General features: G+C 39.9%; 1 protein-coding gene across 1 annotated transcript; it reads right to left on the reverse strand.

The window, feature by feature from the left end:
- Positions 1–923: 923 nt before the first annotated feature.
- LOC140146377 (uncharacterized) lies at positions 924–11,081 on the reverse strand. The gene is made up of 11 exons (XM_072168206.1): positions 10,624–11,081; positions 9,153–9,611; positions 7,844–8,281; positions 5,923–6,366; positions 5,173–5,427; positions 4,708–4,864; positions 4,443–4,570; positions 3,713–3,964; positions 2,971–3,006; positions 2,357–2,539; positions 924–1,148 (listed from the first exon to the last, which is right to left on the reverse strand). Exons 1-11 carry the CDS (start codon positions 11,069–11,071, stop codon positions 1,129–1,131), a joined length of 2,820 nt encoding a protein of 939 aa, XP_072024307.1. The 5' UTR covers positions 11,072–11,081; the 3' UTR covers positions 924–1,128.
- Positions 11,082–11,131: the final 50 nt, after the last annotated feature.

An 11,131-nucleotide genomic window follows, 5' to 3' on the forward strand; every position in this document is an offset into this window, starting at 1 on the left:
TGTGAAACGTCAACATGTGATTCATGGCTTTGTGGGTATGGATGTGGCCGCGTGTTGGGGCTATTTGGCGTGTTAGTAATGTTCAGGGCCGGGGTGGGTGTGTGAAGCGTATAGGTGACCAAGTATGTATATTACTCTTGGGTGCTTGCTTTAAGTCCAGCGCGATTTGCCGCTTTAATGTCAATTCTGGGTAATTATTTAATTAACACTTTTAAGGGCACTTCGTGATCCAAAACTTCATCCCCCGATTTACTCCAAGAAATTCAAGATGATTATACCATTAGAAAGTAACCCAGCAAACACAAAACGTTTGACAGAAAACGTTTTAAATGTCGAGTTATATTAAAACGTTTTAATAAACATTTATAAAACATTTGTGAAAACTTGATGCAAAACATTCTAATTCTAACATAATGTTATAAATGTTAACGAAATATTTTGTAAGTACATTTGCCATAAACATTATGATTTTTTTTTTTCATATAAAACGTTTTTCAAAATGTTTTCATAACCGACATTTAAATGTTATTAAAACGTTCCGATGAAAATCAAAACGCGTTTGCAACGTTTTAAAAACATTTTTTGTGTTTGGCAAGGACTCATAATGTGTGTGTGGGCATTTAATCTTTCTTGCAAATTCAGTCCTTTGACAAAGGCTGACGATTAAGCGCTCCACAGACTCCGAGTATTGTACGTACAATATTGTATGTAACATATAATTTATTGCCATTCTATTTCCAGTAATGTTTAAGTTCTAACGATCGTTTGATGACGAAAAATAAAAAATATGTTACATACAACATCTTGCAGAAATATATTATCGATTGCATACAATATTTTACGTACAATAAAAATTCTGAATACTGCTTTACAACACATTTTTAATATGGAACACCATATAATACATACATTTATGCGTAGCTTATTTATCTTGTAAATTAAATTTCCGAATCGACTAAAAGTTAGGAAGTAAGCTTTTTCGTGGAAATCTATTGAACCACAACATACAGCATACAAAGAGGATGATAGAATCACGAAATACCCTAATTAAACGTACATTGCTCTTTAAGAAGTATAATAAAATGGTCTTCGGTCCCGGTCTTCGGTTCTATTAGCCCATCTTCTTATCTAACGCCATGCAATGTTCTCTGTAAGAAAAAAATAGACACATTAAGGTTGCGATGAATTGTCGGTGGAAGAGCAATATGGAATATTCGCTATGCAGATGATACCACACTCATAGCATGCACGAAGGCAGAACTTGAGAAGCAAGCAGTCGAGTTGGAGAGGTACAGTCACACCTTTGGTCTCCATATCAACGCAGCCAAAACCCATGTTATGACCCATGGTAGCAAAGAGACAATCTCCCTGGGTGGAAAGCCAATCAAGCAGGTCGAAAGGTTCAAATACCTTGGCTCAATGGTAGGGTGTGATGCAGACTCTACACCGGAGATCAATGCTCGACTAGCAATTGCCAGAGATGCCACCAGCCAATTATTAGGATTATGGAAGGCTAAAGCGATCAGCCTGAAGCTGAAGAAACAACTGGTGAGACCCCTTGTCTGGAGTATAGCCCTGTATGGTGCAGAAAGTTGGACTCTAAAACAAAGCGATATCAAGAAGATCGAGTCGTTTGAGCTGTGGGTATGGCGCAGAATGCTTCAGGTCAGCTGGAAAGATAGGAAAACCAATGCATGGATTCGTCAGAAAGTGGGCATAACAGAGAAACAAGGTCTGCTCAGTCAGCTGAAGAAAAGAAAGATATCCCTGTATGGTCATTGGAAGCGACGTCCAGATAGCATTGTTCAGATAACGATAGAAGGAGAAGTAGAAGGAAAAGCCAGGCCAGGTCGAAGGAAAACAGGATGGATTGATAACATCAGAATGTGGACTAATGGTGGAATGGCTGTGGCAAGAGAGAAAGCACGCAAGAGAATGCCGACGGTTCTATGAGGACTATGGCAACGCAGCAGCAGCAGAATGACCTCAAGAACACACCCTGTATAAGACTCGCACCCGGACTCTCACCCACATTTTTATTTTCCAAAAAGACATTTTTTGTTGTTGGTATTTTGGGGGAAAAAATCCATATTTTCAATACGAAAGTTCAAAATGTTCAATTGATCTCCGACCTTTCATCCCAGCTACATATACTTTAAGTACATATCATTAGATTGATAAAGTGTACTTCGAGGACTATTTGAAAATATCAATTTATCGCGAATATAAAAAAAAATCTAAATTATTTGGTATCAGAAGGACATTCTCCGTATATGTCTGATGTACTCTTATGTCCCACAAAAGTCCCCCCCCTCCCTCCAAATGCCTACATGTATTTTATTCTTATTTATCGTACCACATACGGTTGCCTCACGCCAATTTCCAACGTCGACGCCGTGGTCTTGACATGCTTTAGCATATGCGGCAACATCCTCACACATCCGGGACATGCTCTGAGAAGCGCACCAGTCGAAAGTGCAGTGACTGAAAAATTCTGCAGGGTTGACGATGTCATGACATTGGGCAAATGGTCCATCACCTATAAAAATTAATGACAATGAAACAAGTTTAAGGTTTTTTCTTAATTATCTAATTATTATTATTGTCATTGTTGTTGTCATTGGTTATTATTATTATCATCATTATTATTACACACATTTTAGGAAACAAGATTATATTGCAATTATCATAGTTTTTACTGTTAACCTAACTGAATGACATCAACTAACTAAATTGTTGCAACGTTTACAGTTTTTATCCCCCCCCCCCTCTGCGTACCGTCTAGTCTGTATTTTACTTGTTTCCCCACATCAAGTTGGTGTACCTTGGTCTTTTTCTTTCCAGTTAAATTACATCACACACGATATTATGCTGATATAAGTGATATGTCCAATATTTCACCAATAATCGAAATCTGGCCTATTTATTTTCAGAAAAACCCAATACTTTTGACAAAATATTGGTACTCACTCTGTTGTTTACTTCGACGTGTCCTTGGCGCGAAACCTGTTGAAGTAGTAGAAAATTATAAAATATGTCACAACGTACTATAAATAACAAAACGTCTCGACGCTTTCCTGTTTGCATCATACATAATTTACTTAATTATTTTAACCTAGACAAATCATCCAATGCCAGGCAATGTTCTCAAATTGTCAACATTATATGAACAACCAGGCATTACGGAACTGGCTGCGAGGTTTTTGTCATGCATTGAAAATCTGCATCCCAACTGCAATGCAGTAGTGGAAGGAGTGGATAATTGTTAGTGATTTTTGTCTCCACCGGGAATCGGAGCCGAGAACTCTTCCACTAGAGTCAAAGCCCTTTGCCACTGTGTCATGCAGCTCTTTTACTTGAAACTAAAAGAGAAAATCTTGGGAAAGCGTCACTCAGTGGTTCGAATTCTCGCTTCTGGTGCATAAGGTCCTGAGTCCGATTCCGGCGATGAAAAACTCTCTGAAAAAAGTTAGCAGCATTGTAATAGGCTATATTATATTACAGACGTTAGCTCTCTCCATGGTGTATACAATTTTAGAGTCGGGTATATGAACCTTGACAGAATTCCGTCCTTCAAAGGGAACATGTACAAAAGAGCCATACATGTATATGTAGCTCGCAGTGGGTTACGAGAAGAGTAGGGTGCTAACTCTCTCTGTCCCGCTGGGAATTATTATGTAACTAACATAAGCAAATGACATAATCAGTTTACCGTTTTGTACGTGCATACCACCAGCACGCGTAAACACAGATGACCCAACAAGGCTAGCATGACCAGAAGTGACATCAACTTGCAACAATTTAGTAAACCGCCAATCAGAGCATAGGATCGTGTCCTGGAATATGCCGATACCAAATGGATGAATATCCACAATAGTGTTCAGATGAACAATACGGTTCATTCCATTCAGATCCGTGGATTCTATTCGGTTTAGTCCCGCTTCACACCAGTACATACGTCCTCCTACAGTAAATACATAAATAAGTTAATTCGGGTTAGACCCGTTTCAAACTATAATCAATTGCAGTAAACCTTTGACGAACGCGTATTTAAGCGATTTACTGCGTTGGACGCACTTGTTTCTGATTGGATGCTGAGGCGATCTGCTGTTGCCGAGTGGAAATTTATGAATGAACTGGGCGACGTACGCGTTGTTAGCTCCAAATTTGCAACATCACGGTATTGCGGTAGTCGCGCTCGTCAAAGATTTACTGCAAAACAGTAGTACAAATTTAACGGATTAGCCAAGTGTCGCAGCTAAATCACTGCTGCAGAGAACGTCTTGGAGAATGACGGGTGACCCTCTTGGAGAATGACGGGTGCCCCTCTTGGAGAATGACGGGTGCCCCTCTTGTGAAGTCTGCTTATCATTTTGAGCGGGAAATCGCAGCGGTGATGATTTAAATCATAATTATTCAGAATAATTTAAACTGATCATTACCAGAATAGTCAATGGTCAATCCATTCGGCCACTTCAGATCAGTGTCCACTAAGGTCACTCTACTGGTTCCATCTGTATTGGCCCTTTCAATTTTTGGCGCGTCTCCCCAGTCCGTCCAAAACAGCCGTCTTTGGTAATAAAAAAAAAGCCGACTATTATAAGTTTACGTGTGTATATGAGTTGACAAGGTTATTGAAAATATTAGTTATAATGAGTATTTGCTAAGATAAGAACGAATTATATACAACGGTACTTATTTGCCTACCTGTTGGTTGAGTCAACAACTATGGCACGCGGTTTGGGACTATTCAAGACTACAGAACGCTGGGTTCCATCGAGGTTGGCTTTTTCAATGGTATGGAGAGTAGCATCTGTCCAGTATAGCATCCGATGAACCTTATCTATGGCAAGTCCGTCAGCAGCTGTGGTAGGCAAATATAGACACGAGTGTCACTTATAGAGTCTTAAGTCTTCAACACTGGTAGGGTACGGATATGATTTCAGCAACAGAGGAGCGTGGCACAGCCACAGTTACCCTAAAATCTTTACTTTTACGATTCAGGACTCGGACTCGCCAAAGACGTCGTTCTCAGCACGGTCGTGTTACACATTGTAAACACTGGTAAAACAAGACGGATACAGCAGAAGGATTTTTTGTGTCAAGATAAAACACCTGGCAGCTATTGCTGGAAACATTTTACATCAGATCCTTGGTATCAGAATTACTTACTTGACCCGGTCCCAAGGTCCAAGACCAGTTCTTTGTTAGAGCCATCGAGAGAACATCGACTGATAGCGTCAAAGAACACATCCGTCCAATAAACCTTCTTGTGTACAGGATCAAAGTCAACGGCCACAGGAATGCCCAGAGTGCCAAGCGGAAGAGACTGAAAACTTAATGTCCCACTCAGCGTGTCCAATGGTGCGACATGAATAGCTCCCACCAAATCAGCGACCAGAATGAAACCAGTTTGCATCAGCGTTTCTAAAGCAAACAACCATACAGATTATTACATTTTTGTCGGTGTTAAGGACATTTGTTTTAGTAATTGTGTTGTCCTTTTAACCATTGCTTTGAGTTTGTGAAATATCTTGTTACAACACTGAAGGTTACGGTGGCATTGCCGTAAGGGCACGGTGGCACAGCGGCACGGGCTCTGCCTTGCAATCGGTGGGTTCGGGACCCGGCGGTGCCATCGTTTTGTGCTCTTGGGCAAGGCACTTTACCTTACTTGCCTCTCTCTACCCAGGGGTGAAATGTGGAGCTGTTACGAATATTGTCCATTGAGCGCCGCCCAAAGGTATGAGCATACCTTGGGCATTGTATGGCAGCTGACATATTCTAACGACAGCGGAATCAATGTAAAGCGCTTTGATACATGTGCACATGCGAAAGGCGCTGTATAAATACAAACATTTATTTATTTACATTGATTAAAATACTTTAAAATTTATGATAGAAAATTCGTTCCTCCATTACCTTCTTGTTTAGGGCATCTATCATAACACGCAGTCACTTTGCTTCCGTCAGATTGCAAAGACATAAAACTGAAGTCAGGTGTGGGTCTATCGCCTTTCGCGAAATCCAAACACAGATATCTAAATGCCTTATCGCAGCCAATGGCGGAGATCTCCAATTCTCCTTTCATGTGCACAAAGTCGAGGGCTTCTCCATTTACTAAAGGCATGTCTTGTTGGCTTCTAGATAGCAATTGGTCGATTCGATCAAACTGCTCGCCTGTACCATCATTATTTTTGCTACCATACATGGAAAGCTTCCACAAACCAGTGCCACGGACGTCAATACTCACTTCAGAAAAGATCGCGGTCACGTTGAGAGTAAATTGGTCTTTCTTCCCTGGCAAAATACCGGTTGCTTCAATACTGGATTGTAGACGTTGGACTACAGCCATTTCTAGTTTATCTGTTTAAAGTGAATTGTATGACCACTTGGTGACAATATTGCTACGGTTACCAACAATTAAAGCAAATACCGATATCCAAAACATTTATAAAAGCAATGTACAAAAGGTCATAGGCATCGTATAGGGTCACTTTTATAAACGTTTCAGTTTAAAAAAAAAATGAAGACAAGGAGCCATCCTAACATGTTTGGTATAATTTTAAAGGGTATAAAGTAAGAATTTTAAATCTCAGAAATTATTTTGTCAACTTTATGCTCATTTTGTGATAGCAGATGGCAAATAATAATCAAGAATAATACAGTTCCATTTAAATTCCATGTAGCTGCAACTTACAATTGTCCTCACGGACAAACGTCTCAAATATTGACCAAAATGTGAGATTTACCCTTATTCAATTGCTTTCGTTCGGTCTTGTTATTTGCATGGTATTCACGGCCATTCAAAAATACGAACATTTGATTTTTGAACAATGTTTGGACAAAATATCTAACCACAACACTAACTTATCACCAACATCCCCGATGAAAATCTCCCATTGCGCATTGCAATAAATACCTCATAAATAATCCGATTTAACGTAAAAGAAACACACACTCTGCTGTGGATTGTGTTCCACAAAATGAAGATGTCTAACTAACATTTTAGTAAAGTTTTACCACTACACAAGTGGTTCAATCAGACTGGCAACCAGTCACATCTGACTGTTTCCTTTTATAGGCGTCAGGAACTGCCGAAGTGGGCGTGATGAGTTGGTCAAAGATGTTGTTGAGTGCGTAGGCCCCTCGTCCATGTTCTTTTCCGCGGATCGAAATGGCTTCTTTGAACCACCTGTTAGTCCTGTCAGCTTCACGATCAATGACTTTAGAGTCCTATCCTCTGAATTGATGGATTGATTTGTAGAAGCGACAGGATCTAAACAAGAACGAGGGGCCTACGCACTCAACAGCATCTTTGACCATCACGCCCTCTACGGTGGTTCCTGTCGCCTATAAAAGGAAACAGTAAGATGTGATTGGTTGCCAGTCTGATGAAACTGAAGATGTGAGTTAAACATCTCATTTTTCTTCAGAATTGTTCAAAATGAACAAACACTTTCAGTGGCGTACCGTGGCCGCTCCTACCCCGGGGGAACTGAAGAAAATCCAATTTTGCCGCCCCTTCCTCAACAGCCCGAAAAGGATGACCCAATTTTTTTCGGTGGTTTGAAAAAGTGAAGAGCAAAAAAAAAAAAAGGATTATACCGCTAGCGTCCTAAAAGCAACACATTTTGATATAGAGTACCATATTTTCACAATTTTTTATACTTTTTCAAATTTTTCCGCTCTTTTTTCTTAAATAATTCTTTATGCCACCCTTCTTCTTCCGCCGCCCCTTCCTTTTTCTTTTTGCCGCCCTTCTTCTTCCGCCGCCCCTTCGTTTTGGACACCCCCTGCTCATTGCCAATGCTAAATTTGGTGAGATTTATACTACACCTACCTTTTAGTGATGCACACCTATCAGTGCACAAGTAAATTCTCGATGTGTCATTCTTATTTAAAGATCGGAAGATGAAATCTGGCTTAGGTTGATCTCCCTTCATGAAATCGAAGCATAGATATCCAAATTCTTCGTCACAACCGACTGCTGCAAAGTCGAATTTCCCGTTGATATCAAAGAAGGTCACTTCTTTCCCGCTCACGACAGGTTGCGCTTGATGGGTTTCTGATAATAGTTGGTCAATTGGTTGGAACTTTTCGCCAGTGCAATCAGCGTGTTTGCTACCATACATTGTTAACTTCCACAATCCAGAGCCATTTATACTAGCACTTGCTTTGGAAAATCCGATGGTCACGTTGGTAGTGAACGAAACGTTTTCGCCAGACTTTAGTTCGGATATTGACAGATTCAACGCAATTGAGCGAGCAACTGCTGTACCTAAATAGGGAATGGATATGCAAGGGATTAAATAGATATCATATTAAGGACCGTTATTTCTAAAATTCTAATTTGACGAGAGCCGTTAAGAAAATATCCGCATTCTAGAAAAGATGTGGAAGAAAAATTATATGTGTTCGTTTTGCTATTACATCATGTGTATTTAAAAACTGCTCACCCAATTATTACGATACTTGTTTTTTTATATTTACGGAAATTAATAAACGTGAATTGGTACATCCTTCTATAGGTGCACAACTTATAAGTTCCCCCTAAGTACTTTTTAAAATAAATCAAAAATATATAATGACGAAATGTAAGCGTTTAAACAGGTATGGGTAGCCTTATTTGTTTTACACATATGGACCAAATTATAGCGTCACACGTCATTGCGTTCAGTCACAATGGTTCATTATGTAAATAAAGAGACCGTTTTGAAGAGTGTTAAAAGTTGCATCTGAGTCCATAGGAGTCAGCTCTCAAACAATACAGTCGGCCAGGTCTATTCATGTGTTTGTTAAAGAAAACCTGACTGCTATGGACTCTGGTGCCACTTTTAAAACGGCCTCTTTTCTCACACAATTAGCCATTGTGACTGAACGCAATGATATGTGACGCCGTAAATTGGTCCGCATGTGTAAAACAAATAGGGCTATGCATACCTTTTTACATTTTTGCATTTCGTAAAATATTTTTCGATTTATTTTAAAAAGTATTAGGGGGACCTTATAAATTGTGGACCCTATAATAATAACTTGTAAGTCAAAAGACCATTGATGCCCATGCTCAATTTATTACTACATACATTGTATCATTACTTTAACATTATTTGATTAGTCAATTCTACACATGTGACACCAGCCACCCTTACCTTCTTCTTGCTCACAGGTGTCACTACACACGAGTAGTTTAGAAGAATCTTCTTGAAGTGAGGTAAAGTTGAAGTCTGGTTCTGGGTTGTCACCCTTGGTGAACTCAAAACACACGTATCTGAGTGTTTTGTCGCAACCAAAAGCATCATGATCAAATCTACCTCGAAGGTCAGTAAACGTAAGGTTTTGGCCACTGAGTAAAGGCTGTGCTTGTTGTGTACCAGACAACATTTGATCAACATGCAGAAACTTCTTTCCCGCACCGTCGCTGTCGTGGCTACCATATATCGAGATTTTCCACAATCCTGTACCATTAATATTGGCACTGGCCTTTGAAGCACCAATGGTTACATTGAGAGAGAAGTACTCTATTGCATCATCAGATGGTCCTTCCACAGCATGTTCCACAGCGTCGACGGCTTCCAAAGAGACACCAAATCTCCTAACAACAGCGGTTCCTTTTGAGAACAATAAAAAAAAAGGAATTATGTAATTATACTGAAAACAGGTTCTTGTCTTTCTATATATTGGTACTGTGCGAACTAATTTGTAATGGCCTTTCGAAATTGAAATCCATATATCCCCTATGGAAGACATAAACTTAATGTTCCACACATGGGTTCCACACAGGGAGATTGAATTTCAAATTGAGTTTGGGAATGGATGACTCCAGTGGTGTATGGATTTCAACTGGAACAGTCCATGTCAAAACAAAAAAGCATCTGATCATCCGACGACAAAATATATAACGTTTTGAAACACTATATAGAAAGAAACTATTTTTCACTAGAGAGAGTGCTTCGGGCGATGAACTTAGGGATAAAATCAAAACTCGACCGGCGGTTGACCGGCGGTTCCTTCCGGTTCCGTCCGGTTGCCATTGTTTAGAATAATAGTAACCGGACGGAACCGGCGGACAATCGCCGGTCGAATTTTGATTTTATCCCTTAAGTAATATTTAAGAAATAAAGGGTAATGCATTATCCTTTATCACGAAAATAATGTGTCCGAGACAGTAAAAATGTAAATAATGGGTGAGCCGAACCCATTATTTAAACGTTTTACTGCCGAGGACACATTATTTGCGTGTAAAGGATAATGCTGCACCCTTTATTTCTATTCTATTACCACAAAATAGTGCAATTTAAAGAGAAAATATCACATTTTTTACCCAAATATTTCAAGTTGTTTACCTCAAGGTGGAGAGCCTACGCGTAGCCAAAGCGTAAGTGATAGCGAGTATTGCAGAACGCGTAACCAAGCGTAATGCTTTGCGTAGAATGCGTAACGACGCTAATATACTGCATCGCGCTTTGATGTGCGCTGTGATGCGAGAAGAACATAAAGTTCATTGCCCTGGCCACTTTATTGCTAATTAACGGGCTTTCACGTGACGCGTTTCAACAAATCACAGTGCGCGATTTTGAATAATGGGTCGTGGAGGTAATAGAATGTTTAATAAATACTTACCCTCTTGTTGGTTACAAGAGTCACTACAGGAGGTAACCTTAGATGGATCTTCTTGACCGGACTTAAAGATGAAATCTGGATGAGCATGATCACCTTTCTTGAAATCAAAACAAACAAATCGGAATTCTCTATCACAACCAATTTCAGAGACATCAAGCAACCCTTTGGCGCCAACAAAAGCTAGAAATGTCATGTTGAGGTTTGGTAGGAAATCCAGACTCTGACTTGCTATCAAAGGCTGAGCTTGTAGACTCGGAGAAAGCATTTGATCATATCGCTGGAATTGTTCACCAGCCCCATCGTCATTCTTACTGCCGTAGATGGAGAGCTTCCATAAGCCGGTACCGCGAATGTCAGCGCTTGATTCGGAGACACCCACCACTGCTATAGCGTTAATAAGTTGTTTTACGCCGGGCACGAATCCAACAGGTGACCACTGAATAACCATGAGTTCTCCCAGAACTAATAATTTCATAAAATGAAAGCAAGAGGAAAATCAAATTAACCA

The sequence above is a fragment of the Amphiura filiformis genome, chromosome 2, assembly GCF_039555335.1.
Source record: "Amphiura filiformis chromosome 2, Afil_fr2py, whole genome shotgun sequence".
Classification (NCBI taxonomy): Eukaryota; Metazoa; Echinodermata; class Ophiuroidea; order Amphilepidida; family Amphiuridae; genus Amphiura; species Amphiura filiformis.